Source organism: Chenopodium album, chromosome 8 (genome assembly GCF_948465745.1).
Source record: "Chenopodium album chromosome 8, dcCheAlbu1.1, whole genome shotgun sequence".
NCBI classification, from domain to species: Eukaryota; Viridiplantae; Streptophyta; class Magnoliopsida; order Caryophyllales; family Amaranthaceae; genus Chenopodium; species Chenopodium album.
Genome location: NC_137841.1, coordinates 75344651 through 75363974, shown reverse-complemented (window position 1 = coordinate 75363974; position 19324 = coordinate 75344651). Strand labels below are relative to the sequence as shown.

General features: G+C 40.0%; 2 protein-coding genes across 2 annotated transcripts; one reads left to right on the top strand and one right to left on the bottom strand.

Annotated features, from left to right (window-relative positions):
- The first annotated feature begins 152 nt into the window (after positions 1 to 152).
- LOC145556728 (peroxisomal membrane protein 11-4-like) lies at positions 153 to 1228 on the top strand. Its single transcript, XM_081618380.1, has one exon. The coding sequence runs from the start codon at positions 331 to 333 to the stop codon at positions 1021 to 1023; it is 693 nt and encodes a 230-aa protein (XP_081474506.1). The 5' UTR covers positions 153 to 330; the 3' UTR covers positions 1024 to 1228.
- A 1224-nt stretch (positions 1229 to 2452) lies between these two features.
- LOC145642425 (uncharacterized) lies at positions 2453 to 19202 on the bottom strand. Its single transcript, XM_081693606.1, has 6 exons — positions 18992 to 19202; positions 18179 to 18338; positions 17696 to 17809; positions 3613 to 3816; positions 3074 to 3238; positions 2453 to 2984 (listed from the first exon to the last, which is right to left on the bottom strand). Exons 2-6 carry the CDS (start codon positions 18323 to 18325, stop codon positions 2700 to 2702), a joined length of 915 nt encoding a protein of 304 aa, XP_081549732.1. The 5' UTR covers positions 18326 to 18338; positions 18992 to 19202; the 3' UTR covers positions 2453 to 2699.
- Positions 19203 to 19324: the final 122 nt, after the last annotated feature.

Sequence of the window (19324 nt, the reverse complement as noted above, 5' to 3'; positions counted from 1 at the left end):
CAATGTATATCTTGATTTGTTTTCTTACATAAGGCTTTGATTTGTTTCTAATGAAAGTTAGACTAATACTTGATTGCTTTCGATGCAAAGAGACAAAATCTATGCAACTAAAACAAATATATTATGGTAGCCAAAATTTGGAAAATAGGGTCCAAACATGTGTTCCTTATTAATCCTCTACATTATCCCAAATAATACCTACTTTGTGGCTCTGCTTCTATTTCGCTTCCAAGTACAAAACTTACAATACAACCCCATAATCCCAACTCAACTAGCCAAAGATTCTGAAGTACCCTCCAACACACAATAAAGAGAGAAGAATAACAAACCATGAGCAATGATTCCTTAGATAAGCTAGTCATCTTCTTAGCCAAAAGAGATGGCATAGACAAGCTAGTCAAGACATACCAATATGTCTCCAAGTTAGCCCATTGGCACCTTGAGGCAACACAGCCCGAGTTGGCCCAACGGTTCAAACTATGGGAGGTGGCTGCAGGCATGAGTCGGAAGGCCTTTCGGAGTGGCCGGTCCTTGACAGGGCTCAACACCATCCGGAGGAACCCGGGCCCAACCCGTGGGCTCCAGACCTTGGCCGTGCTAGGGAATGCAGGGGAAATGGTTTACTTCTTTTTCGACCACTTTACTTGGTTGTCAAGGCTTGGAGTGTTGGATGCAAAGTTGGCTAAGAAAATGAGCTTCATTTCAGCTTTTGGTGAGTCAGTTGGTTATGTTTTTTTCATAATATCAGACTTCATTCTCATGCATGAAGGACTGAAGAAGGAGAAACTGCTACTTAAGGGTTTGGATGAGGGTGAAAAGAAGGAAGAGGAGGTGAAGGAAGGGGTGGGGAAAATAAGGGGGGATCGAGTGATGAGGTTGATGGCGGTGGCAGCGAATGTGGCGGACTTGATCATTGCGGTGGCGGAGATTGAGCCAAACCCGTTTTGCTGTCATGCTGTGACGTTGGGGATTAGTGGTCTTGTCTCTGCATGGGCTGGTTGGTATAGAAATTGGCCTTCTTGAAGAATGTAGAACTTTTTTTTTTTTGGTTTTACATGTAACTAATTGAGATACTTTTTAATGTTTTAAGTACTCTGATGCTAGAGAAAATTGCAAACAAAATACTGCAATGAGTGCATGAGTTTTTTCATCTTGGAACTTAATCAAAGGTATAGTTATGTAACTATTCTGGATTTAATCAAAGGTATAGTTATGTAACTATTCTTGACATGGTTGTGAACGAGCCAAACCCAGTCAATCAGGCTGATTGGCAAAATTTTGTCAATCAGTCGTCCTTGTGGGCCCACGCTGTACCAGATATTGCTTTTATATTCAATTGTAATTCTCTTGCTAACTGACGGATTAATGCCGTTAATGTGGGCCCATAAAAGTCTCAAGAAACGGCGTTAGAACCAAAGCAAACGGCAAATTTTATCTTTTAATCCCAAATACGTGTTTCTTTGATTTAGCTATTTCCTCCATTGTCATCCCCTTTGTAAGAGGATTTCACTTCAAATGTTATTCGGATCTGAGCCGATCAGATCTTACATTCACATCTCAGAGCTTATTTCGTCAGTCGATATTGAAGTGTTGAGATCCCACTAGCAATTTGAATGCGAAATTCACTTTACTTCCTCTTCAGAAGAACCGAAATGAAATTACTTCCTTCAGAAGAACCCAAACACATGAAACGGCAGCTTAGCTCACTTCCATTTCGATTTTTAGTTTTGATATCATCATAGAAGATGAAGATAGGTCATAATGCAATTGGGGGAATTTGAGATTGGGAAAGTGAAACACATTAACGGCAGCAATTCACGTTATGTATTTGACTAAGTTCACCGTTAGTCAACAATTGACGTTACTCCCTTGGGTAAGTTAACCATCCACGTAGATTTACACATATCCCCCAACCCATGTGTAGTATTTACATAAATTGCCACCTGATGTGCAAAACAAGTCGATCAGGCTTATCGTCTTGTATTTCCTCGTTGTGAACATGTGCTTAAGTGATTGAACATTTCATAAGGTAAATTAACTGTCACAAATGTAAGAAAGATTAAGCGAAAACAATAATACACCTGAAAGGTTGAAACTGAGATGAATAAGCACGAAAATAAGCCTAAACAAAAGATGCTAATCATGGTATCAAAATACCAACCAATTTGTATTTATATAAGTTTAAAATATAATGTAACGACGTATTTGCTATGCTGCACTGGGAGCCATGGACTCTGGGATACATTGGATGGTAATGTGGAGCCTCTTGGCTCAAAGAAGGGCACCACACGTCCACATCCCTCCTAGTTAGAGACTAAGTGGTCTAAGAGATCAGGATCAAGAGTTCAGAAACATAAAAAAGACAGTTACCAAAAAAAAATTAAGATAGGTGGTAGCCAATTGTTGATGAAAGGAAGTGGTGTTTCGAGGCCATAAAATAATATGAAGTATCTAGCTGGGTAAAGCTGTATGATATTATTGATACGAATATACAGTTATAGGAAGCACATGAAAACAATTGCTCCAAATCTATAGTCTTCATCAAAAATGTAACCCAGGACACTGACTAGGAAAACAAGTGGATGGAACCCTAAGACAGGGATCCAATACGAGCCTACTGTGAACCAGACCAAAAGAAAATAAGAGGGGTGGGGGGACTAACAAACTAACTATGAATGACAACAGGGCTCACTTGTGCCTCATTTAGAAGTTGCGTTTTCTTTGAATACAAGCTCAGAAGCGTGAACAGGTGGTGATAAAGATGGCAATGTAGCTATTGTGTTCAGATTGGTTCCACTTGGTACCTTGGCAGGGTAAACCTCCATTATTTCTTCACTCCTCTCATTTAAATAGACAACATCCTGCATGGTCAGCTGATGATATTCAACAACCTCGCGTAAGAAGCGATTCTCACGAGCATAGAAAGCATTCTCTTGAGCCAACCGAGCCTTCTCTGCCAAAAGAGATTCCAATTGGAGTCGTATCTGTAATGTAAATCAAAAAGTCAAATAATCTGACTGATAATCATGTAGGAAGATACTTTGATTGTATGGGCATAAGTTCAGAAGTGCACCAATTCATCATCTTCTGGGTTGTCTCCATTCTCCAAACTCTCTCGAAGAATCCTGTTTTCTTCCTCTAGCTGAGCACACCGCTCCTTGGCAAATGCAAGGTCAGCTTTGAAAGTCTTTAGCTCTCTAAGAAGCAACTTTGTTTTGGCAGCCATGGCCATAGCAACCTGAATGCACCAAAAACGTATCCATCATAATTAATCCATAAACGCAAGCAATCCAGTAAGAACCGAAGGATAGAGTATATGACACATGATACATGCATGACACATAACAGAACTTTAAGTTTAGTACTAAAGGACTAAAACATAAGATCTGAGACATCATACTTACAAAGTATATATAATTATATATACTAATTAGAGTTTAAAAAAGCCTTCTGCCCTCCTTTATCCAAATCTAAAGGTAAATGAAATCCAATAAAAAAAAAATGAGAAGTGCAGCACAGCATATAAGAGAGCTCTAGAGAAACAGAACATAGCAAATCCCTTTATATTAGTTATTTACTATATGACCAGTGATCAAAAAGTGGCCACCTTACGTCGCGAGATGCCTGCAATTGGATGTTCAACTCAGTTTGAGCCACTGAGGACACATGGTTCTGTGTTCCAGACGGCTCCTTTACAGATCCAGCATCTGTGGGCTGTTGGTTGAAGTCAGGGGCTGATTTTTTCCTGGCGTATCTTCGATTTCGAGTGTCTTGGATAATGTCTGCAGTGCGGTTCTCCACAATGTTAAGCCCTTCCTGAACATCAGCGCAGTACATACATCAGTAGTATAATTATTGCTCAATATATACAATTGCAAGCAACATGCAAAAATGATACCTTAGAAGCAAATTAAGCAACCAAGGGGTAAAAGGCATTTTAAAACCTATCATAAAACCATAAAAGATTTGGGGGGGGTGGGGGGGAGGGTGTAGAAATTTCTAAGTCTGCTACAAACAAACAATATCAGTCTTTTAAAGTGCCTCACCAGTCACCAGTTCTATCCTCAATAGAATCCTAATAGATCAGAGCACACTTGTAACAGAGAGAAATTCTGATTATGTGATAACTGATAAGTATATTGTGCAGTTCAACTTGTAAACAACATATAGCTCAATTGCCAGCATAGTAGGTTCTCTAGAGCTGTCAAAAATTGATCCGACCCGAAATACCGAGTCAAACCTGATTATTAACCAAACCATCTGAACCCGAAAAAATGGTGACCCAAACCCAACCTAAAACCAAACCTAGACCCGAGTATGTAAGACTCGAACCCGAACATGACTGACCTGAAGATGACCCGACCCGAATATAACCCATAAATTATTGACCTGAAGATAACCCGACCCGAATGTAACCCGTAAATTATTGACCTAAACCGAACCCGACTTGAACCGAAATTGACCCAAACCCGTTTTAACCAGTCAAAACCCAAATTTAACCCAACTTGTTACTAACCTGACCTGAATTCAACCCGACCCGTTCCTAACCCAACCCGAATTTAACCCAACCTGTTACAAACCCGACCCGAAATCAACCCGACTAGAAATTAACCTGACCCAAATTCAACCCGACTTGTTATTGATCCGACCCGAATCTTACCAGACCTATTACTAACACTAACCCGAGTCAAAATCAACACGACTTGTTATTGACCTGACCTAAATTCAACCCAAATTGTTCCTAACCCGATTTCAAATCACCTTAAATGCAATTTAGACCACCTTATTATTGTTGATCAAAGCATTTTGTCTAAGGAGACCAAGTCGGTCCACGCCAGCAAAAGAAAGGAGCATCGTCCTCAAATTTAAGAGTTAAATATAGTATATATTTCTTGTATGGTCAAAGGAAATAATTATCTTCCTAAATTATAGACTATAATTCCCTAGTATATTGCCATATATATTGTAGTCAAAAGAAATAATTAGCTTGATAAAAATGATAGTTATCTATTTATAGTTAGTGGAACCCGAATATGACCTGACTTGAAAATGAACCGAGTGTAACCTGCAAATTATGAACTTGCACATAACCCGAAAGTCTGAGAATGACCCACCTAGGAAATGACCCAACCTAATTATAACCAGCAAATTATTGACTTGAACCGAACCCGACTTTAACCCGAGACTGACCGACTTGAAAATGACCCGACCTGATTATAACTCGCAAATTATTGACTTGAATCGAACCCGAATCAAACCCGAGAATGACTAGACCTAATTCTAACCCGAAAATTATTGACTTGAACCGAACCCGAGAATTACCCTAACCCGTTTTAACCCGTGAAAATCCGAATTAAACCCGACCTATTGTTCACCCGACCCAGAATGTAACCCGACCTGTTATTAACCCGAGCCTAACCCGATATGAACTATGACCCAACGTGACCCGAACTATGACCCGACGTGACACAAGAATTACTCAAGCAAGGCCCAACCTAAACCCCACCCGCCTAGGTTATGGAATTAATTTGAATTGACACGACCTGTATTGACCCGACCCACTCTTACTGACCTAAACCCGACCCGTTTACCCTAATTGACAGCTTTACCTGAAACCTCCAAAATTTCTCAAAAAGCGTGAATATTAGCCTTCAATTTTGGAATTTTTTTTGACTTTTTTTCACTCGAAAATAAAAATTGCAGAAATGTTTACCATGATCCCTAATACCTTCTGGGAGTCCAATTGGCTGGGTGGAACCATCAAATTTGCCTTTAAACGACCAATTTACAACTTGCACCGATTTCACTAACTCAAGCCTACCACGAACATTTATGACAACATATAATGATCATATATGGTTCCAAATGGCATTATATGACCTCGAGATGTATCCCCTAAAATCTCAATGCTTTTCGGGGAATCGAAATTTCCAAAAAACCGTGGATATTTGCCTTCAATTTTAGAATTTTTTGACTCTTTTCGCCCGAATATAAAAATAACCAAAATGTTTACCATGGTCCCTAATACCCTCCGGGAGTCCAATTGGGTGGGTGGAACTGTCCAATTTGCCTTTAATCGGCCAATTTACCGATTTACAACTTGCGTCAATTTCATTAACTCAAATCTACCACAAACATTTATGACATCATATAATGATCATATATGGTTCCAAACGGCATTATATGAACCCGACATGTATCCCTTAAAATCTAAAGGCTTTTCGACACCCGGCTCCGAAACCTCATAAATTTCTCAAAAAGCATAGATATTAGCCTTCAATTTTGGATTTTTTTTTTCACTTTTTTTCTCCCGAAAAAAAAAATTGCCGAAATGTTTACCATGGTCCCTAATACCCTCCGAGATTCCACTTTGGCTGGTGGAACCATCCTATTTGCCTTTAAACGGTCAATTTACCGGCTTACAAGTTGCACCGATTTAATTAACTCAAGCCTACTGCAAACATTTATGACAACATACAATGATCACATATGGTTCCAAACGGCATAATATGACCCCAAGATGTATCCCATAAAATCTCAAAAGTTTTTGACAATAGGCCTTCAAACATCCCAAATTTCTCAAAATGCATGGATTTCAATTTTTGATTTTTTTGACTTTTGTTCGCACGAAAATAAAAATTGCCGAAATGTTTACCATGGTACCTTATACCCTCCAGAATTCCAATTGGGTGAGGGAACCATCCAATTTGCCTGTAAACGACAAATTTACCGGTTCACAACTTCCGATTTCATTAACTCAAACCTACCACGAACTTTTATAACAACAAATAATGTTCATATATGGTTCCAAAAGTCATTATAGGAGCCCGAAATATATCCCCTAGAATTTCAAGACTTTTCGACCCCGGCCGTCAAACCTCTAAAATTTCTCAAAAATTGTGGATATTAGTCTTCAATTTTGGAATTTTTTGACTTTTTTTTGCCCCAAAATAAAAATTGCCGAAATGTTTACCATTGTCCCTAATACCGGTTTGCCTTTAAACGGGCAATTTACCGATTTACAATTTACACCGATATCATTATTTCAATCCTACCACAAACATGTAGGACAACATATAATGATCATATATGGTTCCGAACGACATTATATGACCCCTAATGTATCTCCTAAAATCTCAAGTCTTTTCGACACCGGGCCCCAGAACATCCATAATTTCTCAAAAAGTGTGGATATTAGCCTTCAATTTTGGAACTTTTGACTTTTTTTTCGGCCGAAAATAAAAATTTCCGAAATGCTTACCATGATCCCTAATACCCTCCGAGGGTCCAATTGGGTGGGTGGAACCATCCAATTTCCCTTTAAACGGTCAATTTACCGGTTTACAACTTGCTTCGATTTCATTATCTCAAGCCCACCACAAACATTTATGACAACATATAATGATCATTTATGGTTCCAAACAGCATTATATGAACCCGATATGTATCCCCCATCTCATTTCTTTTCGACACCGAATCCCGAATCCTTCAAAATTTCTCGAAAATTATGGATATTAGCCTTCAATTTAGGAAGTTTTTGACCTCTTTCCGTATGGTAATAAAAATGGCCGAAATATTTATCATGGTCCCTTATACCCCACGGGAGTCCAAATTGGTGGGTGGAACCATCCAATTTGCCTTAACGACCAATTTACCGGTTTACAACTTGCACCGATTTCATTAATTCGATCCTACCACGAACTTTTATGACAACATATAATGATCATATATGGTTCTAAACGACATTATATGACCTGGAGATGTATTCCCTATAATATCAAGACATTTAGACACCAGGCCTCCAAAAATTTCTCAAAAAGCGTATATACTAGCCTTCAATTTTTGAATTTTTTTGACTTTTTATCTCCTACAAATAAAAATTGCCGAAATGTTTACCATGATCCCTAATACCATCCTAGAGTCAAAATTGGTAGGTAAAAACCTACCAACTTTGCCTTTAAACGACCAATTTACCGATTTACAACTCTCACCGATTTCATTAATTCAAGCCTACCACGATCATTTATGACAACATATAATGATCATATATGGTTCCAAACGGCATAATATGACCTTAACATATATCCCCTAGAACTTCAAGGCTTTACGACAAAGGGCCCCGAAACCTCCAATTTTTTTTTTAAAAAAGCGTGGATATTAGCCATCAATTTTGGAATTTTTTGACTTTTTTTCATCGCAAATTAAAATAGCCGAAACGTTTACCATGGTCCCTAATTCTCTACGGGAGTCTCATTGGGTGGGTGAAACCATCCAATTTGCCTTTCAACGGCAAATTTACTGATTTATAACTTGCACCGATTTAATTCCAGACTACCACGAACATTTATGACAACATATAATGATCATATATGGTTCCAAACGGCATTATATGACCCCGAGATATATCCCCTTAAATCACAAGACTTTTTGACACCGGCCCACGAAACCTCCCAAATATCTCAAAAAACGTAGATATTAGCCTTTAGTTTTTGGAATTTTTTAACTTTTTTTCGCCCGTAAAAAAAAATAGCCGAAATGCTTACCATGTTCCCTAATACCATCCTAGAGTCCAATTCGGTGTGTGGAACCATTCAATAGCCTTTAAACGGCCAATTTACCGCTTTACAACTTGAACCGAATTCATAAACTCAAGCCTACCATGAACATTTATAATGATCATATATGGTTCCAAACGGCATTATATGACCCCGCGATTTATTGCTTAGAATTTCAAGACTTTTCGACACCGAGACTTGAAACCATCAATATTCGCAAAATGCAAAGATTGTCTTCAATTTTTGAATTTTTTGACTTTTTTTCACACGGAAATAAAAATTGCCAAAATATTTACCATGGTCCCTAATACACTTCGGGATTCCAAATGGTGAGTGGAACCACCCAACTTGTCTTTAAACGTCCAATTTATCGATTTGCAATTTGCACCGATTTCATTAAATCAATCCTACCACAAACATTTAAGACAACATATAATGATCATATATGGTCCAAATGGCATTAAATGACTCTGAAATGTATCCCCAAAGATATTAAATATTTTTGACACTAGGCCCCGAAACCTCCAATATTTCTCAAAAAGCGTGGATTTTAGCCTTTAATTTTGGATTTTTTCGATTTTTTTTCGCTCGAAAATAAAAATTGCCGAAATGTTTACCATGGTTCATTATACCCTCCGGAAGTCCAATTAGGTGGGCGAAACCATCCAATTTGCCTTTAAACGACCAATTTACCGGTTTCAAACCGAGTTCATTAACTCAAGCCTACCACGAACATTTCTGACAACATAACTCCGCCAGTGGGTTTCCCGCTGCCAGTCCCAAGCCTGGATAAAGGAGGAGGGTTACGGTAGGCCAGTGACAGCCAGTATAAAACTTCGTCACATCCCATGACATGAGCCAAACAGATATTTTCGTGGGGGCGTTCCCTACTCAGCGACGCGCTGCACTTCCTAGACCCGGGTGTAGTGATAAGTATGCAAGGGTTGCTAGGTCGTCGCCCAGAAGCGACGCGCCACATTGCCCGAGTGTGGTGTCAAATGAGCAAGGGCGTGCCATTGGGGCGTTCCCTACTGAGCGACGCGCTGCACTTCCCAGACCCGGGTGCAGTGATAAGTATGTAAGGGTTGCTAGGTCGTCGCCCAGAAGCGACGCGCCATATTGCCCAATTGTGGTGTCAAATAATCAAGGACTTGGAGTTGGGATCAGGAGGGAGCGTGGGAGAAAAGAATTTAGTTTGCGGATTGGTTCTTGGAATGTGGGGTCTCTTACGGGAAAATCAGCAGAATTGGTAGAAGTAATGAAAAGACGACGCGTGAACATCATGTGCCTCCAAGAGACAAGATGGACAGGAGAAGGAGCTCGAGGCTTGGTTTTGGGGTATAAGGTATGGTATGTTGGGCAAGAAACGAGCCACAGAACAAGGAATGGTGGAGCTAGGAACGGAGTTGGTGTGGTTCTCGATGAGAGGTTGGCAAAAGAGGTGATCGAGGTCTATCGGAAGAACGATAGGTTGATAAGGCTGAAGTTGCTATGTGGCAAGGAGATTGTGAATGTTATCAGTGCTTATGCTCCCCAAGTGGGTTTAGATGCAGAAGAGAAACGACAATTTTGGGAGGACCTAGACGAGGTGGTGCAGGGTGTCCACCACTCAGAGAAGTTATATATTGGAGGGGATCTAAATGGGCACGTTGGGGCGAGCCGAGATGGCTATGAGAGTGTCCATGGAGGCTTTGGGTATGGGCAGAGGGACGCCGGTGGTGAAGCTATTATGGATTTTGCCCAATCATATGATTTAATTTTGGCTAATACTTGGTTTAAGAAGAGGGATTCACACTTGATAACTTTTCGGAATGGAGCAAATGCAACTCAAATAGACTTCCTGCTCACAAGGAGCATAGATAGACAAAGTTGCATAAACTGTAAGGTTATCCCTGGGGAGAGTGTGGTCACCCAACACCGGCTATTGGTAATGACTATTCGTCTGAAAGAGAAGGCGAAGAAAAAAGTTAGACAAGAAGAACCAAGGATAAGATGGTGGACCCTAAGGGATGCAAAAGCTAAGGTTTTTACAGAAAAGGTAATTGAAGAAGCGGATTGGGATGGAGAGGTGGATCCGGACATGACCTGGTTACGAATGAAGAACTGTTTCCTAAGAGTGGCCAAAGAGGTCTTAGGGGAAGTAAGGGGAAGAACTTCGGTACAGAGAGATACTTCGTGGTGGAATGAAGAGGTGAAAGCAGTAATTAAGCAAAAAAGGGAATGCTATCAAGCCTTAGGAAAATGTAGGAGTGATGAAACCTTTGCAGCGTATAAGGAGGCTAAGAGTAAGGCAAAGGCAGCTGTTCGCCAAGCAAAAGAAAAGGCATATCAGGAGGTTTATGAAAAGCTTGATTCCAAGGAGGGAGAAAGGATCATTTATAAGATGGCAAAGAGAAGACAAGAGGCAAGGAAGGATATTGGCATGGTGAAGTGTGTCAAAGATAAGAACCAAATGGTCCTAGTGCAAGAGGAGGGCATCAAGGACAGGTGGAAGGGGTACTTCGATGAATTATTTAATGGAAGTAATGGAGTTGTGATAGGAGATACCTCTATGAGTGATGAAGAAATCAACATGGAGTATGTGCGAAGGATTAGGAGAGTAGAGGTGGAGATTGCACTGAGGAAGATGAAACCTAAGAAGGCGGTTGGCCCTGATGGGGTACCGATAGAGGTGTGGAGGTGTTTGGGTAAGATTGGTATTGATTGGTTAACAAACCTTTTCAACAAGATATGGACGGCTACAAGGATCCCACAAGATTGGAGGAAGAGCACCTTGGTCCCGGTTTATAAAAACAAAGGAGACGCTCAAGATTGTTCTAACTATCGAGGAATTAAGCTTATGAGCCATACTATGAAGTTGTGGGAAAGGGTGATTGAACAAAGGTTGAGGGCATGCACAAGCATTTCAGATAACCAATTTGGTTTTATGCCTGGGAGATCTACTATGGAGGCAATCCATTTGATAAGACAAATGATGGAGTTTTATAGGGTAAAGAAGAAAGATCTTCATATGGTCTTTATTGATTTAGAGAAGGCATATGACAAGGTGCCAAGAGAGATACTTTGGTGGGCAATGTTGAAGAAAGGTATCCCACGAAGGTATGTAGACCTAGTTAAGGATATGTATCGGGATGTGTCAACAAATGTGAGGACATGCGGAGGGTTGACAAAAGATTTCCCTATTACAATCGGATTGCATCAAGGGTCTGCATTAAGCCCTTTTCTTTTTGCAACGGTTCTAGATGAATTAACTAGACCAATTCAAGATGAGGTTCCATGGTGTATGCTGTTCGCAGATGATATCGTTTTGGTGGATGAGACTAAGGATGGGGTTAATGTCAAGTTGGAGCAATGGAGGCAAAGGTTGGAATCTAGAGGGTTTAAGCTAAGTCGGAGTAAGACTGAATATTTGGTATGTCGTTTTGGCACTCAGAGGGGGACAAGCAATGAAGTGGTGAGTTTGGATGGAAAGGATTTGACCATGAGTGAATGTTTTAAGTACCTAGGGTCGATCATCCAGAAGAATGGTGACATTGATCAAGACGTGACCCACAGGATTAAGTCAGGGTGGCTTAAATGGAGAGCGGCCACGGGAGTGTTATGCGACCGCAGCATTCCCTTAAAGTTGAAGGGAAAATTCTACAGGACTGCCATAAGACCAGTGTTGCTCTATGGTACAGAATGTTGGGCTTCTAAGAAAGAGCATATTAAAAAGATGGAGGTTACGGAAATGCGCATGTTAAGGTGGATGTGTGGAAACACTTTAAGAGATAGAATCAGAAATGAGGTTATTCGCAAGAAAGTAGGTGTGGCGGGCATTGTAGATAAATTAAGGGAAAATCGTCTGCGTTGGTTTGGACATGTAAGACGGAGACCCGAGGGTGCACCGGTGCGAAGAGTGGAAGAGTGGGACCATGGAGGGATTAAACGAGGAAGAGGGAGACCAAAGATGACTTGGTTGGAAGGAGTGAGGAAGGATATGAAGTGCATGGATTTACGTGAGGATGAAGTTTTGGATCGTAAGGGATGGAGGAGAAAGATTTATGTTGATGACTACACGGAATAATCAAATTTGGTTCATGTTAGCCGACCCCACTTTTGGGATTAAGGCTTTGATTGATTGATTGATTGATATAATGATTATATATGGTTCCAAACGGCATCATATGACCCCAAAATATATTCCCTAAAATTTCAAGACTTTTCTACCGGCCCAGAAACCTCCAAAATTTCTCAAAAAAAAAGTGGATATTAGCCTTCAATTTTGTAATTTTTTTATTTATTTTCGCCCGAAAATAAAAATTGCCAAAATGTTTGCCATGGTCACTAATACCCTCCGACAGTCCAATTGGGTGGGTGGAACCACCAATTTGCCTTTAAACGGCCAATTTACCGGTTAACAACTTGCACCGATTTCTTTAACTCAAGTCTTCCACGAACATTTATGACAACAAATAATTATTATATATGGTTCCAAACGACATCATATGACCCTAAGATGTATTCCCTAAAATCTCAAGTCTTTTCAACACCGGGCACCGAAACCTTCGAAATTTCTCAAAAAGCGAGGATATTAGCCTTCATTTTTGGAATATTTTGACTTTTTTTTCTGCGGGAAATAAAAATTAACAAAATAGTTACCATGGTCCCTAATACCCTCTGTGAGTCCAGTTGGTTAGGTGGAACCATCTAATTTGCCTTTAAACGGCCAATTTAGTGAATTCACTGATTTACAACTTGCACCGAATTCATTGATTCAAACCTACTACGAACATTTATGACAACATATAATGATCATATATGGTTCCAAACGACATTATATGACCCCGAATGTATCCCCTAAAATTTCAAGGCTTTTAGACATCGGGCCCTGAAACCTCCAAAATTTCTCAAAAAAGCGTGGATTTAAAAGCCTTTAATTTTGGAATTTTTAGACTTTTTTTTGCCCGAAAATAAAAATTGCCTAAATGTTTACCATGGTCCCTAATACCCACCGGGATTCCAATTGGGTGGGTGTAACCATCCAATTTGCCTTTAAACGGCCAATTATCGGTTTATAACTTGCACCGATTTCATTAAATCAAGCCTACCATGAATATTTATAACAATATATAATAATTATATATGGTTCCAAACGGCATTATATGACCTCGAGATGTAACCCCTAAAGTTTCAAGGCTTTTCGACACTGGGCCTTGAAACTTCCAAAATTTTTGAAAAAGCGTGGATAATTAACCTTCAATTTTGAAATTTTTTTACATTTTGTCACCCAGAAATAAAAATTGCCGAAATTTTTACCATGGTCCCTATTACCCTCCGGTATTCCAATTGGGTGGATGTAACCATCCAAATTGCCTTTAAAAAGCCAATTTACTGGTTAATACTTGCACCGATTTCATTAAATCAAGCTTACCACGAACATTTATGACAACATATAATGATCATATATGGTTCAAAACGGAATTATATGACCCCGAGATGTATCACCTAAAATCTAAAGTCTTTTCGACACCGGGCCCTGAAACCTACAAAAAATTTCCAAAAGCGTGGATATTAACATTCAATTTTGGAATTTTTTGACTTTTTTTCTCCCGGAAAAAAGAATTGTCGAAATGTTTACCATGGTCCCTAATATCCTCCATGAGTCCAATTGGGTGAGTGGAACCATCCAATTTGCCATTAAACAACTTGCACCGATTTCATTAACTCAAGCCTACAACAAACATCTATGACAACATATAATCATCATATATGGTTCCAAAGGGCATTTTATGACCCCCAGATGTATTCCCTTAAATCTCAAGACTTTGCGACACCAAGTTCCGAAACTTCCAAAATTTCTCAAAAAGCGTGGACATTAGGCTTCAATTTTGGAAATTTTTAGACTTTTTTTGCCCGGAATAAAAATTGTCGAAATGTTTATCATAGTCCTTAATACCCTCCGGGAGTTCAATTCGGTGGGTGGAACCATCATTTTTGTCTTCAAACGGCCAATTTACCGTTTACAACTTGCACCGATTACCGGTTTACAACGACCAATTTAATTGACTTACGCCGAACCCGACTTGAACCGAAATTGACCCAAACCCGTTTTAACCCATCAAAACCCGAATTTGACCCGACTAGTTACTAACCTGACCTGAATTCAACCTGACCCGTTCCTAACCCGACTCGAATTTAACCCAACATGTTGCAAACCCGACCCGAAATCAACACGACTTGTTATTGACCTGTCTCAAATTAAACTTAACTTGTTATTGACCTGACCCGAATTTTACTAGGCCTATTACTTACCCGACCCAAAAATTCAACCCGATCTGTTACTAACTCGACTCGAAATTAACACGACTTGTTATTGACCCAACCTAAATTCAACCCGATTTTAAATAACCTTAAATGCTATTCAGATCACCTTATTATTGTTGATCAAAGCATTTTGTCTAGGGAGACCAAGTCAGTCCACGCCAGCAAAAGAAAGGAGCATCATCCTCAAATTTAAGAGTTAAATATAGTATATATTTGTTGTATGGTCAAAGGAGATAATTATCTTCCTAAATTATAGACTATAGTTCCCTAGTATATTGTCATATATATTATAGTCAAAGGAAATAATTAGCTTGATAAAAATGATAATTATACTTAGTTGAACCCGAATATGACCTGACTTGGAAATGACCCGACCTTATTATAACCTGCAAATTATTGACTTGAACATAACTCGACTTGAATCCGAGAATGACCCGACTTGGAAATGACCCAACCAGATTACCTCAAATTATTGACTTGAATCGAACCCAACTTGAACCTGAATATGACCTGACTTGAAAATGACCCGACCTGATTACAACCCGCAAATTATTGACTTTAACCGAATCCGACTCAAACTCGAGAATGACCCGACCTGATTCTAACCCGCAAACTATTAACTTGAACCAACCCGACTCGAACCCGAGAATTACCCTAACCCGTGAAAACCCGAATTATACCCGACCTATTGTTCACACGGCCCAAATGTAACCCGACCTAAACCCGATAAGAAGCATGACCTAACGTGACCCGAATCAAGCATGACCCAACTCAAACCCGACCTGCATAAGTTATGGAATTAATCCGAGTTGACCCGACCAAAATCCGACCCACTCTTAAAGACCAAAACCCGACCCGTTTACCTGAATTGACAGTTCTAGGTTCCTCACATGAGCACTAGAGAGGTTCTTCAAGTGACACGCCCACTACAACCAGTCATTAACGGACTTAACTCACTAATTGCTGAAAGGAATGGTGTCCTTCGAACAAGTGTACTATTCCGTTAGTGGGTTCAGAATTATTAGAAAGCTAATATATTCAGTGAGGTCAAGTGATCGGAATGCCTGGGTGGAGACCGCTTCCGATCAGTAATATTAATGAATAATTAATATTACAGCTTAATCTTGACTGAACCCTTCAGGTGACACCCAAGCATTCAACAAACCGAACCGACGAATTAATTCAGAAGGAATTAATGAGACGACCGAGTAATATTTATTTAGACGTCGGAAATTCGAGCTTTGAGCGTCGAAACCGAGCGTCGAAACCGAGCGTCGGAAGTCGAGTCGAAAAATAGTGAAAGACGAGACGAGAAATAGTAATAAATCGAACCCATGCCGAGCCTAGGCTGGTGCGTGCTAGCGCACCCATGCTAGCATCGCAAGGCTAGGCGCTGCCTAGTGTGTGCTAGCATGCTAGGCGCAGCCTTGTGCGCGCAATGGCTAGCAAGCCATGCCGCAACAAGCTGCAGCAGCTAGCACGCTAGGCGCGCCAGCTCGCCACAGCTAGCAGCAGCATGGCTAGGCCATTGCTTGCTGCCTAGCAGCGCTAGCCAAGGCCAGCAGCAGCCCGCACAAGCATGCTGGGCTTGCTGGCCAGCAGCGCCTGGCAGCCCGCATGCGAGTGCTGGGCCTGCTGGGCTTGCTGGGCGTGGCTGCCACGGACAGCAGCACATGGCAGCCCACCTTGGCTGCCTTGGTGCCCAAGGGTGGGTGCCATGTGGCTTGTGGTCCTTGAGTGTGTGTGGAGTGAGGTGGCCGGTTATGGGAGAGGGAGTGGGGAGCAAGTTTGGTCCCCCCCTTCTCCAAGTGGTCTTCACCTAACCACTCACATGAGCTTGCCACTTGTTGATTTATTACTAGCTTGATTATTAATTTTATTTTAGCTTTAAAATAAAATGGAAAAATCATACTATCCCACATTGATGGGAGAGTAAATGATACTCCCATCATTTCCTATAAATACCCAAGTATGGGCATTGGGAATGATGCTTGAGTAAGAGTTGGAAAAGGCATCACAATTAGTGAAAACCTTTGAACTCAATATAATTACTCGGGTTTTATTGGTCGGGTCTTGCTAACCCCAAGACATTGGACCTAGTCGGTTTTGTTGGTGCGGGTGGACTTCATTGGAGGTCTCCGTGTGAGCAGGACTTGAAGCTTTCAAGTAAGAGCTCATTTGGGAGCGAAGCACGCGTCAAAGGTAATTAGCTTATCTTAATCTTGTGATTAATTTAATTATGTTTATGGTTTTATTTATTGCGAGTGCGGTCTTGTTTTTGGGTTTGTTTCCGCGGTGAGTCGGACTCACCAAACCCCAACAATTACTACCATCAAGACCGGGCATCAGTTTCTTTCTTGTAAACTGTGTTTGTGTTTTTAATAATTACAGTTTTAGGCAGTGTGGGTTTTCTCATGGTAGCTACAATTGATGGCACATCTTTGTACTTTTATAGCCAGGGCAAGCTCTCCCCCAAATATCTCCATCATAAAAGATCACACATATTAGATGGCTATGGGCCGTAAATGGACCTTTCATAGCACTCTGCAGGAAAAAATTCTCTTAAAAGACCTTTCAGATAATCCAATTACGTAACCTTAATGAATATCCACAGCATGATGGGATTTGCATAAAGAAGAATGGCACAAAAAGTTCTCCTCAAGGATTCAATCTATTGAGATAAAATCCAAGGATATAATAAATAACACTAAGTGTCTAAGCCACACGAGGATTGGTAAAAAAAAGCCTAAAACATAGCACAAAATGGAGCAAATTCACTGCAGAGTGCTTTATAAAATACTTTTAACATTATGGTACTATTACATCAATCTTACCTCTAAGGCATTGCCAAGATAATTAAATGAAGAAGCAATAGCACCAAATCCCTTCTGTAAGACAGCTTTATCTGGCTTTTTGCGACCCTGCTCGGATTGAAATTGATGGCCATCCTGCAATCAGAGAGCTTAAATCATGAAAGTACTATCAGAATGGTATATCAATGCAGCAGCAAACATTAAACAAAAACGGAATTATACCATCTGCACCTGACCATTTATATAAGATTCGAGATCAAGCAGCAAAATACTCAGTTATGGGTATTTATATTTTACATAAAAATCTTTTATATCCCTACTTTTCCTCACAGGTCAAACTATCATTCCAGGATAATTGTCCTCCTCTCGAGTGCGTTTACACAGGATTACTTCGTTTCCTTATTGCTCCGCGGGTATAAGTAATTAAAAGGGTTGTAAAGAAGATAAATTGAGAACAAAATGTTTATCATGGTCCAGTCCACAATCAAAACAAGCCATTCTCACCTGCTGTCCGAAAGCAACATTATCTTCGTACCTACGAGCTGCCCTAGGGACTTCAGCTTGTTCAGGCGGAACATCATCATCAAGGACCGCTTTAGCCTTCCGAGCCACTGAGCCCCAGAATCCTTGAAACTCATTCAAGTTTCTCATTGAATAGGTGCTTCTGCATCAACCAATAGACAAATGCCGCGACTATAAGTGTGTAATACCGCAAAGTCAGAGGTGCAAGGAAATATATCTACACCACAACACCCAACACTGAATGCCATTGTAATAACTAATAAGCGATCTCGATACATGTTAGTTTCCTCCAAATTGTGTCTTAATACTGCAATTGATAGAAATGCAAACCTTTCTTCCAACACCAAAGACTAGAACAGATAGTCAGATAGGTTTGTACACTCTGGCTATCATACTCCACACCAGTATGAGTTGATCATGCAAGATTTAAGCGTTGTATATTTCAGCATTCTTTAATTACTCTTATCATTTGAATTTTAGTCCAATACCAGTCATTTTCGGTTATACTAACTCCTTAATTTTATACTGAAATATCAAATAAGACAAATTCTATGAAATGATGCAGTAATACTAAACTAGGGTTCCCATCTGATAAAACCCAGCTTATTAAATTTTAAAATTAAAATAAATTCATCATCAAATCAAATTTATTGTTCACTTACTTCACTCAAAATACTATAGAAAGTTCAAACTAGGTCCAATCCAAGTATATATATGATAAAATTTGCCCTAAAAAGTTAAATTGAAAAAATCGCTAAAAAAAATAAATTTGGGGACAATGAAAATGAAAATTACCTGAAATCAGAAAATTGAATTGAAGTCAATGGTATAGAATAGGGATTTACGTTCTTCAGTGATGAGATCTCAAGCTTCGTCAAAGGAGAGAGAAAAGTGTGGATTAATTTCAGAAGAGCGACGAATTCGTGAAGTTCGCCGATAAGACAAAGGAAGGAAGATGAGGCGTTGTGGACTTTGTGGGGTTGTCGGTGTCAATGAATCAACGAAGGGTTTACAACATTTTTACTAGTCTTCCTTAACCCGGATTTAGTCGCCGATAAACTCGATTAGTTTACGATACTAAAATGACTAAATTTTAGATAGGGAGAGTATGATTGTCATGATTTTAAG

Coding starts and splice junctions, on each gene's coding strand:
- LOC145556728 (XM_081618380.1), top strand. CDS start 331: ATGAGCAATGATTCCTTAGATAAGCTAGTCATCTTCTTAGCCAAAAGA.
- LOC145642425 (XM_081693606.1), bottom strand. CDS start 18,325: ATGAGAAACTTGAATGAGTTTCAAGGATTCTGGGGCTCAGTGGCTCGG. Junction 17,810..18,178: donor ATGTTGCTTTCGGACAGCAG/GTGAGAATGGCT, acceptor CTCTGATTGCAG/GATGGCCATCAATTTCAATC. Junction 3,817..17,695: donor ATCTTGGCAATGCCTTAGAG/GTAAGATTGATG, acceptor GCTGATGTTCAG/GAAGGGCTTAACATTGTGGA.